The sequence below is a fragment of the Apteryx rowi genome, unplaced genomic scaffold, assembly GCF_003343035.1.
Source record: "Apteryx rowi isolate R43461 unplaced genomic scaffold, aptRow1 scaffold_7, whole genome shotgun sequence".
Taxonomy (NCBI): Eukaryota; Metazoa; Chordata; class Aves; order Apterygiformes; family Apterygidae; genus Apteryx; species Apteryx rowi.
The window spans coordinates 4,174,306-4,192,937 of NW_020450982.1; the positions used below are offsets into that span (position 1 = coordinate 4,174,306).

Here is an 18,632-nt window from a genome sequence, read left to right on the forward strand (position 1 = left end):
GGGAGCGAGCCGCCGGCCGCGCCGCCGCCCACGCCCCACAAGAGGATGAAGAAGCGCAAGGAGCTGAACGCCCTCATCGGCCTCGCCGCCGACGGCCGCAGGAAGAAGCCCGCCAAGAAGGGCTCGGGCCACCGGCTGCTGCGCACCGAGCCGCCCGCCTCCGACTCCGAGTCGAGCTCCGAGGAGGACGAGTTCGCGGCGCCGGGCGCGCGGGGCCGCTTCGCCCGGTGAGCGGGGCCGCCGGGCTCGGGGCGCCGCGGGGCGCCGAGTTCCCGCCGCCTGGCGCTTCCCGCCGCCCGGCGTCCTCCGGCGGCGCTGACTCAGTGCCGCCTTATCGTGAGCGCCCAGCAGCGTGCTTCTGCCGGAGATAAACTTCCCGGTTAAGCAACAGCGATGTTGATGGGCCTCTAAGAATAGCTGAAGGAGGCCTGTCGTAGGGAGAGTCAGGCTTTCAGTTTGGGATGATCTAAAGGGACTTGTCATAACATTGCGATAAAACCCTTTCTTCAAGCCTGCTTTCCAAGCTATCAGGCAGATGTTCCTCACGTGAATTTGTGTTAGCAGAATAGGAAATCTTAGTAAGAGGAACCTGCTGCTCTTAAATATGCTAGGCGTTTCTCCTGAGGACAGACTGTACAGAGAGTCATAGTCCTCTTTTTGTGGTATAGACTTATGTACTCTTGGCAAAACTCTTCATTAGACTTTGTCAGCCCAAGTGTGTGTGCTGTTCCAGTGCTGTTCCTTGATTAGCCTGAACTGCATTTAAAACAAAACTTTTGCAGGTACTATTGAATATTCACAACCCATTATTTCTGTTTTACCCAGGGGAGATTATCTACGATGCTGCAAATTCTGTTACCCATTATGTGCTTTTGTCATTCTTGCTGCTTGTGTGGTCGCTTGTGTTGGCTTAGTCTGGATGCAGGTAGCRCTCAAGGAAGATCTGGATGCAATAAAGGAAAAGTTTCGAACTAGTAAGTATGAATGTAACTATAGCATTTCAGATTTGCTTTGGGCATTATGAAGAGCTTTAGTTGCTTGCATGCTTATTCAGATCATGAAAATACTAAGCAGACAAAGTACCCTTGACTTGAGAAGTTCCCCGAGACAAAATTACTTGGAGGCTGGGAGAATCTAAGGCAAGTATCATATATGCTTGCCTGTCTGTACTTCCTGAGRAGGAGTAAGAACACTGGGCTTAAGTGGACCTGTGATTGCTTGTATATATTCTTCTAAAATTCCTAACTTTGGGCTTGGGAATGCTTCCTTCCAAAGGGAGCCACTACTTGAAAAAGTACTAGTCATTCATGTAAAAGCGGTCTACAGAATTTTGCTGCTTCACTGTAAAGTTGATGGAAAATATGCTATTGTCTTGAGCTGTTTTAAAAACTTCTAATGCTTGCCCACAGATAGCTGTAATTAAATGCTGCTTCAATATTACATTTTTTCTATATGTCTTTCTAATGTGTATAATCTTACTTGCATTGACCCATTTTTATTTAACTGTTGTCTAATGAGTTGCATATGATATGAAGTATAGAATTTACATGAAGCATTCTGCTCGTTGATCTTGGGTTTTCTTTGTGCATGTTAGATTTCAATACCATAACTGCCACTGTAGTGCTGAAGTATAACGAACAGTAAAATTTGCATATAACATGCACTCGGTTCTCTATGCTTCACCTCTGGAGAGATGATATGTTTTGGTGTGCCTTATTTTAGTGGTATTTAAAATCCTATATATTGAAAAATGCAAGGGTAAGGTGAAGAGGTGTGTGAATAGAGCAAGAGGTAGTGAGGCCTAGGCATTCACTCTCTAGCTACTTCAAGAAAGTTAACTAGGTTTGTTTTTCCCAAGGAGCATCATTGTTGACTGCAGCTTTTGTCCCATAAGTTCATCTTAGAATTTTTGTGCTCTGTACTTGAAAAAAAAACTTTAAAATATGACCAGAGCCCTTGAGATTCATTTTAAAATCATGAGGAAGCTAGGGCTGAAGGTGAGGAGAAGACTTGATTTGCTTGTGATAGAATGTGATGTCGAGGAAGTATGTTTAGATGTTCTTTACTGTTGGTGTCTAGGGCATCCTGTTAAGGTACATAGTGTTGCTGAGAGGCGATGAGTAACTGGTAACTGATCTGTCTGCCAAGGTAGAATCTTCTGGCTGGTTAGAAGTGAGAGAAAGCATTGCTGGTAGATGTGCTTTTACATTCAGTGACACAAAACTCCTGAAGAGTTAGTCCTGTCTGGAGTCTGCCAGTGCTGGAAGATACCTTCAGTTACAGGCTCTGCATTGTGCCTCTGACCATAATGAACAGCTCCGCTCCACAGTAGCAGTTTCTGCCCTGTTCTGGATAAGCTAACTGTTGGTCTTCACAGACCAGTCTGCTTAAAGCAATAGTACATACTGGCAGTAAGAGTTTTGCAAGATGACAACATTAGTTGGCCTTGGTGTAGTTAAGTTGTATCATTCCTGTTTTACATAGAGCTCTTTGTTAAAGCAGTTGTTCACTTTGAGCTTACTGTCCAGCAGTTACAAATGTGCTTGTCCTCTCCTTAAGAGCGGTGATAGAAAAACAGTGCATTTAATCCTTCAGATAGTGATGAAATAGTCCCATATTTCCTTGTCACTGTAATAGCAGTGCCTGGAAGCCAAGTTGGAACCATGTTGAGACATACCATTAAACAAAACAAGAAAAAAACAACGCAAACCCATACAGCAAGAATAACCTGGTTCCAAAACGTAACCTCCTACTTCAAGGAAGCAGGTGGGTGGAGGGAGAAATTAAGGCACGCAGATCAGTCTGTCCTATGGCAGGTTTGGAAAAAAATCTTCCTCTTCTCAATCTTCATCTAAAGTCTKTCTTCATAAGAACAGTTTACCTTGTCAGTATTTCTTTGTGTTCTGCTATGCTTAAAACAAATCGAGTATGGTATGAGAGCGTTTTTAAATATGACTTCTTTGCATCTGTAGTACAATTAGAGAGGGAAAAATTATTGTAGTGTTTCCATTCAGTTTTTAGTAGTGTTGCTCAGAAAGTGTTTTGTAATGAACCTTCCAAGTACAGTAAGAAACTCTAAGTAGGTTACTGAAACACACAATGACGAGCACAGTGAGAGTGGCCTAATGAAAGATGTTTTGTGTACAGGGCTCTGAAATCTGAGGAGAAGCCATCAGATTCAGTGTGAACTGCTTGTGTAGAAGGTACACAAATACAAAATTAGCTYTCTGTTTTGGCTAAAATTCACCTTGTTAATAGTCTTTTCAAGGTCGTCTTTGCCAGAACTGTTATTTGGATTTTGAGCTGTCAATACCTAGAAATATCTTGCAGAACTTGCTTAATTAAAGAAAAAGTGAAATGTGGTTTTGAAGATGCACGTTCCTAGTTATGTATATACGGGCATCCACTTCACAGACCTAAAGCACTCCTAAAGGCATTCGCTTTTGGCTCTATGGGTCACACATGGAAGCTCCTTCAGGGAGCTGCCAGATGTGTATCATGTAGATCCTGCTGCTCTTGGTGTTCTGGGGTCTGAAAAATGGCAGTRTGTTCTGGAGCATTCCAGTGCTGCATTGTAGGGTGGAGCTGCAGGTTTTGGAGAACCCTTTCATCTCCACCTCAAAACCTTTGCTGACTTGTTTCCTCCCAGACCCTGGGGTTTAGGATTGCCTAATACCATTTGCAACTAAACAGCCTTGTTGCTGCTGACCCTGGAAGAGCTGCATGGCTGAGACTTGCTTGAATTGTTTTGAGCTACGTATTTACCACTTCCATAATATTAACTGATTTTATTTCCAAGGAACTTGTTTATTGATTTGTTTTACCAACAGGCGTTAGTGTGTAACCTTATGCAGTGCTTTCGCAGAGTAGTTCAGTTGTCTTTGTCACATGGAAGAACTGTAATCACCCTAATCTGTTTGGAATTCACTTCATGGTCAGCAACCCCTTTGTAGGCTTGAAAAGGGCATAAAGGTTCACTTCACATGCTGCCTTTGCCCTGGTGCTATTGGCAGTTCTTATTTATAATTCTGTTACTATTTCATGTCCATCTGTGGAAGTAATACAGAATAACTGCACTAAATAGCTGCTGAGGGTTACCAGAATGACAGTACTATCATGCATAACTTGCAAAGTGTTAAATTTAGTACAGTCTCTACAAATATAAATGCTTTTTAGACCAAAAGAGCTGCTGTTCCAAACAAGCACCTTCAGAATAGGCAGTAAACTGTTGTAGGCTGTTGTTGTCATCTTTGACTGTTGTAGATATGTGGATATTGCTGCTTGTAAAGTTTATTGCCTTTTCAGCATTGTTTAGCTGGACTTCTCATTTCTTTTTTTTTTAGTGGAATCTAATCAAAAGACATCATTCCAGGAAATTCCTAAACTGAATGAAGATTTGCTGCAGAAGCAAAAGCAGCTAGAACAAATTGAGACTGGAGAGCTGGGACTAAATAAAATTTGGATAAATATTACAGAGATCAATAAACAGGTGAGAGGAATCAATGTCCGATTTGAAAAACTGAAAATATTCACTTCAAATTTACTTGTTTATAWAAAATGTAAACCTGCTAACACGAAAAAGTTGTGTACTTTTTTCATTTAGTGTAGTGCTGAGCTGTTCTCTAAGGACTTCTGCAAAYGTGCTAAACTTTTTTTTGAATTTAAAATGGGGTTTTAGTCTACTAACAAAACAAAAAAGTAGAACATCTGGTTGCACTGGAGACTGATTGCAGAGAGGAGAAATTAAGCAACTGGTGAGAAGGCTTAAGGCAGAATTTAAAGGAACCTCCCAGCTTTATAGTTCTGTACTTTCCTGGTGAGATATCTGAAACTTCAACTTTGAGGAGAGTATCTGCAAACATTTCATGACTGTGGAAAGAAGTTGCAAGAATCAGACAATGAAAGTTCATGATGCTACGAATGAAATATTGATGTCTTGTGTATATGAATTCTGCTAATACATACTCTGAGAATCTGAGCTAGAAGGAAGAGTGTTGCCAGCAGGTTGAGGGAGGTGATCCTTCCCTTCTGCTTGGCCCTGGTGAGGCCTCACCTGGAATGCTGGGTCCGGTGCTGGGCTCCCCAGTACAAGAGAGATAGGTGGCTACTGGAGTGAGCCCARTGAAGGYCAAGAARATGGTGAAGGGATTGGAGCRTCTGTCATATGAGAAAAGGCTGAGAGAGCTGGGATTGTTTTGCCTAGAGAAGAGAAGGCTTGGGGCAGGGAGGGAAATCTTATCAATGCGTATAAGTATCTRAAGGGAGGGCACAAAGATGTTGGAGTCAGACTCTTTACAGTGGTGCCCAGTGACAGGACAMGGGGCCATGGGYRCAAACTGAAATGCAGGAAGTTCTGTTGGAATATAAGAAAAGACTTTTTTTTACTGTGAGGGTGWTTGAACACTGGAGCAGGTTGCCCAGAGAGGCTTTGRAGTCTCCATCTGGCACAGTCCTGGGAAACCTGCTGTAGGTGACCCTACTTGAGCAGAGGGTTGCACCAAATGATCTCCAAAGGTCCCTTCCAACCTCAGCCATTCTGTGAGCTGGTGTAAGTCTTAGCTCTATTWACTGTGAAGGAACTAAGCCACCTAAGCTGTTTCCTCAGATGGTGTATCTGGCTTCAAACAGACCATCCAGYAAGACTCTTCCTGAAGTCCTTGCCTTGGAGGATAGAGGTTTAGAGCTGGTGGCTGTCAGTAGTGTCAGAAAGAGGGGGAGGAACAGGGACAAAAACAAACAACAAAACTAACCAACCAAACAACAACAACAAAAAAAATCTTAAAAAAAACCCCTGTGCCTGGTGCTGGTGCTTTGTCTTAAAATTTTAAGAGTATTTAGGTACAAGAGTATTTTAGAGTATTTTTGGTATTTTTAGTACAGGGATGATTAGGTGCTTAATGGAGCACATAAGTATATTTGAATATTTGACCACAAACAATTGTTTTCTTTTGCATGTAACAATATGTACTGTCTGCAGATATTTATGTGCTTAGCAGGACTTTTAATGTTATTGTCTGCACCTGGATGTTAAAGACACTTGGCACATGGTTCTTGCAGGCCCTCAGTTGCCTCAGGGTCTGGTTACAGTCTGAGCCAACTTTTCTGAGGAACGAAAGTTAGTTACTATTTTCTGTGAGTTGTTGAGATGCACTGTTGGGAATTGAGTTCAGCCAATATTCACAGCTRTGGAACTAGAGACTCTACAAGCCAACTGGTCCGGATTGGCCTATTGTAGAACAAGGATCATGCCTTTCCTCAGCTTGGGAAACAACTGCCCCTTCCCCAAAGACAAGTGAGTTTTATCTGTTCTGCTTCAGGGTTGTCAAATGTGGGAAGAAATGACTCTTCTTCATTTGTTTCAATCACTGATAGCTGCAAACTGATCTTAGTGATAGCTTTAGCAATTAATGACCAACTTGCAGCTGCTTATAACTTAATTGATGGCTTCTTGATTGGGATGGATGAATTACYTTGAAGACACTTTGAATAACCTGCCAGCTGTGTAAAACAGTTGACAGAAGTTGAGCTAATCCATTATACCGAGATTCTTGCTGTTCCACTTCTGTAGCAAAGAGTTTGAGTGATCCATGCACTTTGTTTGCCCTTCACTCAGCTAGAGAAGTTGCATGGCTTTACTGGCTTTTGCTGAGTAGGTGTGATTGCCAAATACAGAACTAGATGACTGTTTGTTTCATAAAGGCTCTTGCACTTTTAAAAATCTTTCTTGGGTAACAGCTGTACAAGGGGATGAATATAAAATGTGTACCTTATTGAAAAGGAAGGGCTTCCACACCTTTTGGTTTTTTACTCAGTKTGGGGGAGGGCAAAAAAAACTTGCTGCAGTTGCAAGAGGCAGAACTGATTTCTAATGTAGCTGAAGTAGGACTTCTAACTTACAGAGACAGAGGTGTTTAGCGTGTATATATTTATATATTTTTTCTTTTATCTTATGTTTTTATGTTACCAGTTAAGTCATTAGTATTGGGGGAGGTCAGAATCAACTGTTGACTAATTCTAAATATTCCTCTTTTGGTTTTAGGTATCGCTATTGACTTCAACAGTAAATCATCTCAAAACCAACATCAAGTCTGCTTCCGATTTGATTACTCTTCCTCTCACAGTAGAGAARCTCCAGAAGGCAAGTAATGTACATGTGGCTATCCTTAAGTGTGTTCTGTCTTGGTTTTTAAGTTTCATGTTAACCAAAGCAATGGGTTTCAAAGACTCAAGCTTCTTTTTGACCTCYGGCTGCACGTGTCCCGCAATGCCTTGTATCACAGGAGAACATCAGAGGTTATAGGTGGTAGCCTGGCTTTTGATAACCCTGGTGAAAATGTCCTGCTCAACTGTCTATTGCATCCAGCTGTCTTTGCAATTGCCTACCTTCTTTGAAGAAAAGGCTGCTACTGTTGGAATTGGATTTGGGTTTTCATAACCCTCCTTCCCTGCAGATAATATTCCTGAAAATGCGGAGCTGCCTGCTGGTATTAGAGTCCTGAAGTATTACTGAGAGAGCTGCTCTTGCACAGAGGCTTAGGTTCAAAATAATGAAAGGTGCTAAAGATGCCCTGAGGTCCCTCAGGGCAGAGAGATCATATGTTGAACATGTGTTTAGACTTGCAGAAGAAGGAGCTGGAGGATGATGTGTGTGGGTATCATTTGAATATGCTCTGGGCAGTTAGAGAATCACTGAAAGTGTCCTGAGAGTGTATGGCTATGAGAGGATCATAGGAAGACTGGATTTTACATGGGTTGTTTGTTCTAATGGTAGAATACAGCATTAAAAAAAATGGAGTGAGAAGCATAGGGGTATGCTCTGTGTCTCATTACATTAATTTATATTACTGTGTTTGTGGATATCCTAGCTGACAGAATCTGACTGTGATAGGTGCTATGTTGTCATCTAATAAAACACCGSTGCAGCATTTCAGAATAGTTTCTAAAGTAAAAGGCAGAAGGGGGGATTCAAATGGGTGAAGACAAGAGTGCAGTAGTTGRAAGGAGAGGTAGCAATCACAGCACGTAGCTGCTGATTTCATGGGGGGATAGAGGTGGTTTTCCTGATACTTCACAGTAGTTCTTTCATTTAAAAAAAAAAAGTCAATAGTTGCTTGAAAATCTGATCAACGACCTTCGGTAGAATAGCAGTGAATGTCATTTTTAGAGGATATTAAAGCAGGATAAATAGATGTCAACATCATATATTTAGTATAAATACTGCATGCAGAGAGGGGATAAACTGTCTTAATGTCAGGATTTTTTTATTAATGAAAATGTTTGCATTGCTTTGGGAATAGCAAACACAYAGTTTTGTTTATCTAGTAAAAAGAAGATATGTATTTATATTTATACACATACACTCACTCAGTCTGAAGGTGTAAAGAGTGTGTGTTCATTTATTGGSCCTGCGCTGTGATGCGTATAATTTGCAGTTTTTTCTGCAAAGGAAGTGCTGAATATTCCAACTCAATTGCGTATTTCTGTGGCAGTCTGCCTGCAGCTTCATTAACAAAACATCRTGTTTAGCAGATTGAAACTTTGAAACAGCGCAGTGGAGGAACGCTGAAATTTTATGTCTACTTCTTTCTTCCAGACTGTAGCAAACATAGGTAGCACACTAACCAGTGTTTCTCATGATGTTGAAAATATGCAGACAGCAATTGAAGAATATAAGAAATCCATAGAAACACTCCAAAATGATGTGGTAAGAAAGTGTGCTAATTTAAAACTGCATCTTTAAAGTTTATCTGCCTAATTGGAAACAAATTTTAAAATTGCATGAGGTTCTGCCTTATGCTGAGAATACTTCAGAAGTCTGAGTAGGGACTGGTTGGTACATTAGTCACAGCTAATTTCATAATCCCAGCGTGGCATCTGCCAGGTACCAAGTGCGTATTTTTCTTGGAGCCAAAAATCCTTGATCCCTGTTACACTTTTCATGATGCAAATCTGTTGCTTCCCACTACGCAGATGTGGAGCTCTTTGTGATGCAGGGTACTGCTTATGGTAACTGTCCGCCCTGTCTTAAGGATAGGGGATGGTGAAAGTGTTGTCATACAGTTCGTGGAGCTTCTGGTAGAATTAAGGGTCTGAATGAGGAAGAAATTACTGACGATCTTTACCAGAAGCCACTTCCTATATTTATACTGACCTCTGCCACTTGGGATGGAATTACTTAATGGGAATAGAGTCAACAAAGTGAGGTTTTCAGTTAAACTACACTGCAGGATTACTTTAAATATGATTTTTTTATTTGCAAATATTCATATTAGACATGTTATAAAGCTTGACTGAGTCAGTATATCCTCAGTGAATGCTGCAAAATGTTGCAGATATGACAGTATTCATAGTAACAAAGAAATGTGCATCATAATACTTTAATAAAGGRGAGTAGCTAATTGGGGGGGGGGTTATTTTAAAAAAATGATTTAGATCCTAAGTATTTGAAAGAGAAAAATCACTCTTCACTATATTCTCTTTAGTTAAAATATTGCATGCCTGACAAAGACGAGCTCAGTAGTTGTAGCAAAACACCCTTAGCTATGATCTGCCTGGTCTTAAAAGCTTAGTATTTTGTTAYGGATACTTGGTGCATAACTTTCTGCTTCTGTCATTAGAAGGARTTAAAGCAGATGCCTTCACTTCCCTCCATTGTTACACCAGGGACTGAGAGAAATCAGACAGAAAATTGCAAACAGGTATTTTTCCTCCTTGCATAAGAAATATTGGTACAATATTGGTACAAGTACTACTGATACTGAAGTTTTGTGTTTTGATACATTGTAGYGTACAAAAAACTGTTTTTGTCAAGACCAAATACCAGTAGCATCCTTCAAAACCAAGTACAAAACAATTTTACTGTAATTTGTTCCTCTGTATGTATAAGTATGAACGTATCCTAGTGTGGAAGTATGTTTTGTGTGCTTTAACTGGGTGAGGAGTAGAAAGACTGAAGTGACTATCAGACAAGTTGTAGGTGTACTTTGCTCATGTAAATGCAAATGTTAAAGGCTTTATATTGAATGGGGTTTATGGTAGGTATTTGCTGATCTGAACAAATCTGGGAGTGGCATGTGTTGAGTCACCCTCAATGTAATAAGGCACGGAAAGCAGGGCTTCAAGAAAGAAATGAACGTGTGAGTGCTTAGCTGGAATGGCTTGGAATGGAAGTGGTGCATTTATTTATATTTAATGCAATCAATATTTTCCTCAAAAGTGAATCTCTTGCATAAACATTGCTTAGTACATGCTTTTTGGGGAAATAAAATTTGTATAGTTACTAACTAAGCTTGACCTGGAAAACTAGATGAATGGGCTTTGTGTGTTGTTTGCTGGCACAGTTGAATTGATAAAATTAGCAGCAAAGAGTTTAGCCTTGAGGAAAATCTCAGTTTCAAACTTTGACAGCTGGAATAACTTTCTGTAAGCTTCCAGTTGGATGGTTTCAACAGTTTGTGGGAAGCCAGTCTGAAGTCTGCCTGGTTAAACTGGGTCAGTCACTATCTTGTTAACAGCAAGAATGCTGCAGCAGTTGAGTAAACTCACGTGTTCTGGTTTTACGTTTCAGGAAAGCCAGTCCCTGCATGCAGCTTTGGAGGAGCTAAATAATACTGTAGTGWTATACCAAAAGTTGAATGACATAAAGCTTCTAAATGTGGATTCAGCCATTGGTAATCTAAGCCAGAGGGTTACGCTGTTGGAAAACTCTCTGGTTGCTGTGAATAAGCTGGACAAACGAGAGAACTTGTCTACCAGTGTGGTAAGTATTTGGTGTCTGTGGGTGTCTACTCAAGCAAGTACTTTCCGTACAGTACATATGTAGCTTTTCAAAGCCTAACCAAAAGAAAATGTTAAAGTGAAACTTGAGAGGATTASTATTTCATTTTAAAAGGCTGGAAGTTGCCTTATCTGTTCAAAAATAAGCAACAACATTAAGAACATCTCTGATTAAAGTCATTTCGTCCCTGCAGAAGCTACAGAAAAATATGCAAAACACTACAACATTTAAGACTTAGGCAGCTGCTTAATGAAACAGGATTCACAAACCTCTTGAACTRTGTTTGGGGAAGGCACTTTGACACGTAAGGAGTCTGTTAAGCCCAGTGAGGAGTTAGGTGGGCCTCTGGATTGTTCAGCAGTGCTTAAATGCTCAAAAAGCATTTAAATATGCTTTTGGATCCTTCCAGTGCTCTCTGTATGCCATACTGGGATCAGTCTCTGAACGCTCATTCTGTATGTCTAACAATAAGATGTGCTGATCTTGCTATGGTAAACTACATAACCAACTCTTTCACAATATTTTTTCTAGTATGTTTGCTCTGTTTTTTACGTACGTCATGCCTGCCAAATTTGAAGGAAAGAACTATTGTATAAAATAGTAAGCAAATGAATAAACTCTGCTCTCCGTTTTTCCTGTAGGGGAATGATGCAACTACCTCTCTAAATGTGGAAAATGAAGATCAACTCGATAATGAAACTCATTCAGATAAAGAATTGAAGGTAAATTAAGGGAAAAAAATACACTGGATTAGTAGACCCTGTCATTGTCTTTATAATCGTTTTAAGTGGGAATTAATTGGGGAGCAAACTGTAAGCAGGCTAATCCAATTTTTAAAGTACAGAGTAGAAGGGCAGTTTGTCCACTCCATTTTGTGGGCAGGAAGTGATTTAGGATGGAAGAAAAGTTGTGATAGGTTAAAGTCTTGTAATTCTGAGTCTGTGGAATATTGATCCCAGACTTGCTTGTACAGGATAACATAGCAGAACTGCTGTAATATCCTTTCAAGCAGCTGAAGGAATCTTAGGAGGTGCAGACCATGGCCCAGTGAAATGGGGGACTCCGGCAGCCAGCTCGGTTTGAGTTCCCATTGCTGTGCTCTCAGGCTAGCTCAACTATTGTGGGGTCACACTGCAAATGGTTTTGGGGCATTTWTTCAGGTTTAAAAAAAGAATCACTTTTTCTGGGGTTTATATTTATCCTTGAYATGTCGTGCAGCACAGGGGAAAACATGAAAGGGTGAGGGGAAGGAACTGAATGAGACAGTGCTGCCCAAGCGTGCACAGCCCCTCTTTGTCCTCTTAGACCAGTAGCCAGGAGCTAACGGCCAGAATTTGACTTAGAGAAACTTTGTACTAGTGGGGCCTAGGAACTGATGAAAACCTTCTGTCAGTAATGATATAATGACTGGCTGTGAACAAGTTTAATGGACTAACTGAATGGCCAAGTTTTGGGCTGGGGATAAGGGATGGCGGTGGTGAAGTTCTCTTCTGTATTCTGGAAAGAAGGCAGGGAGTGAATTGGCTGCACTGTCAGTTATAGGCTTGGACTGATGTGACCACATAAATATGTCAAGTTCAGAGGGCTGTAGGAGTTCTTGGCTCAAACTATAATCTGGAACCTACTCAGGAAATCAGCAAAAGAGGTCCAGATACAGGATATGGTAGGTTTAYTTTGATGGGGATACAGTAGCTCCTGCATCAATGTATTCAGTGCTGCAGGCAAACATTTGTAACAACTATAATTCAATTAATGTATTAAATGCTCATTCCGTGTACATTAATGTTGGTGGTTTTATTATGATTTTTCAGAATCTTGCTCATTTATATAAGAAATACAATAATTCTTTAGAATTTGCTCAACCTTTTCAGGTTGAGGTTCTGATTCTGTTGTCTTCTTACAGACCATGTGAATTTATTCCTTGTATCTTTCCATAGTTTTGTTTTTTAATCTTGTTAGTCATTTAGAACTTGATCAGCCTGGAAAGCAGAAAGCCATTGGAAAGTACGTACGTTCCTAAAATGAGTTCTTTCTGATTTACATGAAGGGTGCTTCTTAAGAAAAATATTCTCTACATATGCAGGAAACAGGAACTAGAGATTCTCAGGTATCAAAACTAAGAGAGAAGCTTCAGCTGATCAGTGCTCTCTCAAGCAAGTCAGAAAATGAAAGATCCGTTGAGGCATCAAAGAATGGTAAGAATCACATGTAATAGTAATCCATAAAGCTGAAGGTTCACTGCGTAATTCAAAGAATATGTAATGAAGGTGAATAATTCAGAATGTTTTCTTAAGAATTTGGTGAAGATTAATTCATTTAAGGTGGTAAGAATGTAGTGGCTCTAAAACAAACTAAGTTTGAAGATGGCTTTTCATGTGCACAGTAGGATTCACGTGTGTCATTACTTGTATTTAACTAAATGTATGTAAAAGCATACAGTGATTAAGTGCTGAATTGTCAAACTCGTGGAATTATTTGGCACAGGTGCATTTGTAAAAGTTTGCACCCAGTAACATTATCTATTTTACTTTTTCAAAAGCTTAGCATAACAGAGGAAAAGTCTGGCTCTCCATCAACTTGCCTCAGTTCTGCACTTCTACTGTGTGTATTTGGGCAGTGCTGAGGATGAAATGACTTGAAACACTTCACTACATTAGAACTGTGCTTCTTCTTTTGTTAATCAGCAAAATTAGACATTTCCACCTCACTGGAAGGGTAGATGGATAATTGACACCTGTGTTAGAATTCCCTTTGCAAGTTTACTCTTATGGTTTGTCTATACCAGTTGCTTATTTTGGGAGTAGACAATTATTTTTCCTCATAGAAGGGGGAGAAGATGAAAATAACCCCAGGTGGACAGATGTATATTCAATTAGTAAAGCTTGTTCAACATTTTCTGACTGGAAGGTAGTATTTTCCAGCCAGTCATTCTGTGTAGGAGGTATACAAGCATATGTCTCCTAGAACAGCATGAAAGATTAAAGCTGTATAACTGTCAAAAAAAGGCTTTTTTCCTTCTGTTCTTCATGCTCTTGGTAAGACTGGGTAACATACTGCTGTATTCTGAAACAATTTCACACCAATCTTATCCCGTGCAGTGTTGTATCTGCAGTGCAAAGTCTCTTAATTAGTTTTACTGTGTTTTTTTTTTCTGTTGACTCTAATTCTGTGGAATCAGTAAGACTAATATAAATTGTTTTACAACAGTTGGAAGTAGTCCGAGTGCTACAGCAAAGCCCACAGACCTTTCAAGGCTGACATCAAGGTCAGCTGATGACAACGCAGAGGAGAATGAACAGCTGAGACATCTGTCCTTACCAGGAATATCAAGCATAGAAGGTTTGTCCTTTCTAGGCTGACCTTTTCTTTCCTAAATAGTTTGTGTAAATGTTTAGGAGGAGGTAAGCGTACAGGGAATTATGGTAGTGTGTATGGAAGTACTGGTAAAAGTACTAGTAAAGGTTGAAAACCATGGACTTGAGAAGGGGGAGGGGAGGAAATGGACACTAGTCTGTAAAAGAAAAGAAACTAGAATTTAAAGAGGAGTGTGCACTAAGGTGAATTTTAAGTGTTTTGAGTATGGAAGTATTGTGCCAAGTGTTAAAGCAGAGATTGGGGGAGTAATTAAGGGCAGAATTAGAGTGCTGAAGGAAAATGAAGTAGGTGTGGGTGTGTGGTGGGGGCTGCCTTTTTGAGAGAGAACTGCCTGGAATGAATGGTTTCTGGATCTTGCTGTTCAGTCTTTTCAGCTACTGAAAGGGCAATGTTTTGCATCAGGAAATGAATAGACACTTTTCCCTTTATATGATCTGCTCTGTTGGTATAGCAACAGTCATTCAGAGCTTGCTTTTGTGGAAGACAACTGCATCTTTATACAGTTAGTGGTTATAGAGTGGGCTATTAGTTGTGGGCTTGAAATAGGGATTGTTTTTTGKTTTTTTTCAGAATTACTGTGATTTAATACAAAAATCTTTGTTCATGCTTTTTCTCCTAAACTTACTYGCAGCTTGAGACAACATAGAAGGAAAGCGACATACTTGGGAATGCTTTATTTAACTATTAGGTATTAACACATAATGCAGTAAAACTGGAAGAACAACATACAGGGTATTCTTGTGTACTTCAAAAAAATAACTTTTAAGTCATTAATCTCTTTGCAGATCTTCAGAATTTGTTTGAAAAAGAAACTGGAGATGCTGATGGAAAACTATCCTATGAAGATCTTCAAAAGCTACTTGGTTCTACACTCCAAGAGTTGCAGAGCTTTAAGAAATTTGATACAGATGGAGATGAAAAATACTCATTACAAGAACTGAAATTAGCTTTAGSTGTATAGAATATATATTTAGAAATGTGATATTGATGGATGCTACTGTAGCTAAAGGAAACTACAGGACATGAAAAAATTGTCTGCACTTTCCCAGGTTTTTGAAGCTAAATTACTGTACACATTGCCACTCTTTCATTTGTTTGTTAAAAAGAAATTTACTAATTTAATGTAGACAGAACACTATATTGGGACTGTGTTAAAATCCAGGAAGAATCCCAAACTTACTAGAAACATTTGCCTGTCATTTTTTCCTTTCCAAAGGAGGTCTTGTTTTTAATTTAAAATGTGTACATACAAAAATAAACCCATGGTTTTATATTTCACTGAAATCTGCCTTAAATTAGAGAGCTGCACTTTATGTAGAGCAGGAAGAAATCTGTCTTGTAAAGATGGACTTTTTTTCTGCTTGTAAATATTTGAAATAGAGTAAATTATGCATATTTAAGGAGAAGTTTATATTGGGCTGTGTTGGTAGTAAACATGTTTATTAGACTGAACCTAAACTGGGTCGTTGAGAGCTTCAGCTATAATTCTAATTTTGACTAAGTATATCCATGAATGAGTTTGGACTCAGGCAGAGGAAGGTGGGGGTGGTAAATTATGCTCATCTATAGCAGAACTTATTTTTAGAGGGAAGGGGTGAAAGTTTTTGTATCATGAGTCTACAGGAGCAATTATCTACCCAGCACTTGGGTTTTCACTTCAGCTTTTCTTTTAGCTTTGCTGTATTGCATTCAGATTGCCTTTTTTTTTTTTTTTTTTTTTTGAGATGGAGATATCAAATAAAATTGGAGAACTTTATCAGATGCTTAAGAGGTAAAAGTCTGCAGTGCGGCTTGCTGAATGGCACCCAAATAGCTCCCATCTCTTGCTGTGCAGGGGTGGGATCAGAGGAGTGCTGTTGGTCTTGCTGACTGGTCACTGGAGATCTTTTTAACAGGATGCTGATGCTGCTGGTTTCTTCCACTCGTTGTTCTTGGTGTCACTCTGTGCCCCGAGTAAAGCTCCTTGTCATTTTGTGAACAGGTGGGGAAGGCCTGCAGTAGAACTTCATGCTGTTTCTTGGGCTAATGTGAACGTGATTGCTTGATATCTAAACCAGTGTGTTCTTGTTAATAAAAGGATATAAAAGGCAGGATAGGAGAGTGCAGTCAYGTCAGAATTCTCTACTGATAAATGCTTTGTAAGTGAGGTTTCATTAGTATAGTTACTTCCATGGCCTGTTAACCATATCTGCAGAGGAGCTTGAGTGAGTTTATACTAGTGGATCTAAATGCAGAGCATGTTATAACCCAGGGATTCCTTCTGAAACATAGAAAATGACTTACAGAAGAGATTCTCTTGCAGGCCAGATCAGGGACAAATCGGATGACTTCGCCCACAAATATCACTGATCTTATTGTGAGTCTTTTGCGTAACTAGTGAATTGAAGGTGTCCACCTCACTGAATCATCAGTATGTAAGTCTGTTCATAATTGTTGAATTTTATGTAATTTTGGACTGGATGTTTATAGTTTTATGGATAATTGTATACTGGAAGTATAAATCAGTGAAAGATTTTGCAAAATGAAATTTTTATCCATTGCCTAGGCTTCTTTCACTGTTGCTCTTCTATCCTATTTGGGTAATGCAGACATGACCCAGTAAGGAGATGCTTTTGTTGATGTGACATTTTAAAACAGTATTTAAAAACAACAAAAAAAACAAGCAACCTTGGCTTTAAAAGGACAAGAAGCAAGTGCGTGCTTCTTGCCACTTTCCACACACTTTTATACACTTCTGTATGATTCTTTAACCAAATAATAAAACTAGCAATAATATGTAACCATTATATTATTTGTACATACTGTATCATAGCCATATTCCAGAGTTTGCAAAGTATTTTTGAAAGTTTGATTTGTATGAAATTTAACATATCTTAAAATTTAAAGAATTCTTGTATTGCCATGTAAATCTACTAGTGTGTTTTGTTTTGTTGAAGTCTGCTTTACTTTGACAAGGCTCTTCAACAGCAATAGTGAAATTGTTAGCTGAGCTCATTTTGAGAACTGTGTGCTGTTCCTGACTCTGGTGTTCTCTATATGTGGCCAAGGAACTGAGCTGGTTTGTAACTGGGCACTAGGACACAACTGTCCAGTAGTGCTGCTTAATTTGCATGGCAAGTGTGTAGTGGTGTTTCAATTCAACTGCTAATTGCCCTAGTCACTGCAAACATAGGATGGACTTGTGCTACAAATTTAACAAAATCAGATCATCTAAGAGTACAGCAGTAGCTTTTGTTTGACCTAGACTAGCTGGTAGCACTTTGTTGCAACCTTGAAGTGTTGCTCCCCAACCAGTTCCTTTGATTTGTGCAAGTTCTTCTGCCATGTCTCTGGTCACCATCTCCCATGCTTTCCAAAGTCTTGCACTGGGTGTTAGCAGACTTCTGCCACTTTTATCCAGTGCTGCAGAGGTATAAAAGTCACAGGCACAGAAAAGAGGCCTGTCTAGATCTGTTTTCTGTGGCTGCGAGGTGCTGGCTCACCCATGGAGCTCTGAGCTGGGCACTGAGGTGGTGGGAGCCTGAGGGCTGTGTCATGGGAGGTGCAGCAGGAGGAGGCCTCCTGCTCTCCTCTCCATGCTTCCCCCACCTGCAGACCAGCTTGTGAGCCCCCAGAATGGCTGGGCCCCAAGGGTTTCTGAGCCCCACTTAGTGCACCACTTAATCGCCCTTGGCCCCTCTGCTGCTGGAGGACAACCTGTGAGTTTGCCTGTCCACTCCTGCGGGTGGAAGCGCAGGAGAAGGCGCAAAGTCTGAAATAGGGGAAATTGGGGGTGGTGGAAGGAACAGTGGGATGACAGCAGCAAACACTGAAAATGGGTAACTTGTGAGTTTGGGAGGTGAAAGGGAAATGTGACACCTTATCAGATGGTCTTAAAGGCTTGCAGCTTTCCAACGAACCCTGTGTCCGTCCCTGGGCYGCTTCCGCTCCCCTGCCTCTTTCCTATGGCGGAGGAGTTTTTGGACTAGTGGGCAGCCTCTGAAAGCTGCTGTGTTAGGGGAATAGGAAATGGCACGCTCCTGAGACTGCTGTTAGCCGTGATTCTTGGTTTCATTCTTCATCTTACACTATTGCTTGTTTCTTTTGAAATGTTGATTTATCAGTCTGGGATTTTTTTTTTGGTGACTCCTGTATATGGACCATTTCGTATGTTTAGTTTATACCTTCCTGTRCAATGAAACACCTCCTTTCACTGAAGCTGTACCTATTTTGGAAACGCGCAGTGGCTTCATTCATCGGTATGAGTGTAACAGAAGCTGTTATTTTTTTAGCTACTGAACTCCACACGTTTTATCATGTAATGCGACTTTAACTTATCTAAATAAAATTTCATTTTCAGTGTGCGGTTTGGATTTTCTTGGGGGGGGGGCGCTTCTGGGGCGTCGAGTGTAACGAGGCCGCGACGAGGGCAGCCGCCGCGAGGCGGGGAGCGGGTGGAAGGCCGCGGCTGCGCCCGCCCCGGGGCCGGAAGGGGCGGGGC

The 18,632-nt window shown here is 40.4% G+C and overlaps 1 protein-coding gene across 2 annotated transcripts; it reads left to right on the forward strand.

The window, feature by feature from the left end:
- Nucleotides 1-6: 6 nt before the first annotated feature.
- Nucleotides 7-18,494, forward strand: EFCAB14 (EF-hand calcium binding domain 14). Of its 2 annotated transcripts, none has more exons than XM_026086661.1 (11): nucleotides 7-227; nucleotides 826-974; nucleotides 4,344-4,489; nucleotides 7,040-7,138; nucleotides 8,594-8,704; nucleotides 9,618-9,698; nucleotides 10,568-10,759; nucleotides 11,419-11,499; nucleotides 12,861-12,972; nucleotides 13,985-14,116; nucleotides 14,938-18,494. In XM_026086661.1, exons 1-11 carry the CDS (start codon nucleotides 46-48, stop codon nucleotides 15,111-15,113), a joined length of 1,461 nt encoding a protein of 486 aa, XP_025942446.1. In that variant the 5' UTR covers nucleotides 7-45; the 3' UTR covers nucleotides 15,114-18,494. The 2 variants fall into 2 exon arrangements, with proteins under 2 accessions (XP_025942446.1, XP_025942447.1); XM_026086662.1 differs by having other exon boundaries at nucleotides 9,621-9,698.
- The last annotated feature ends 138 nt before the right edge of the window (nucleotides 18,495-18,632 follow it).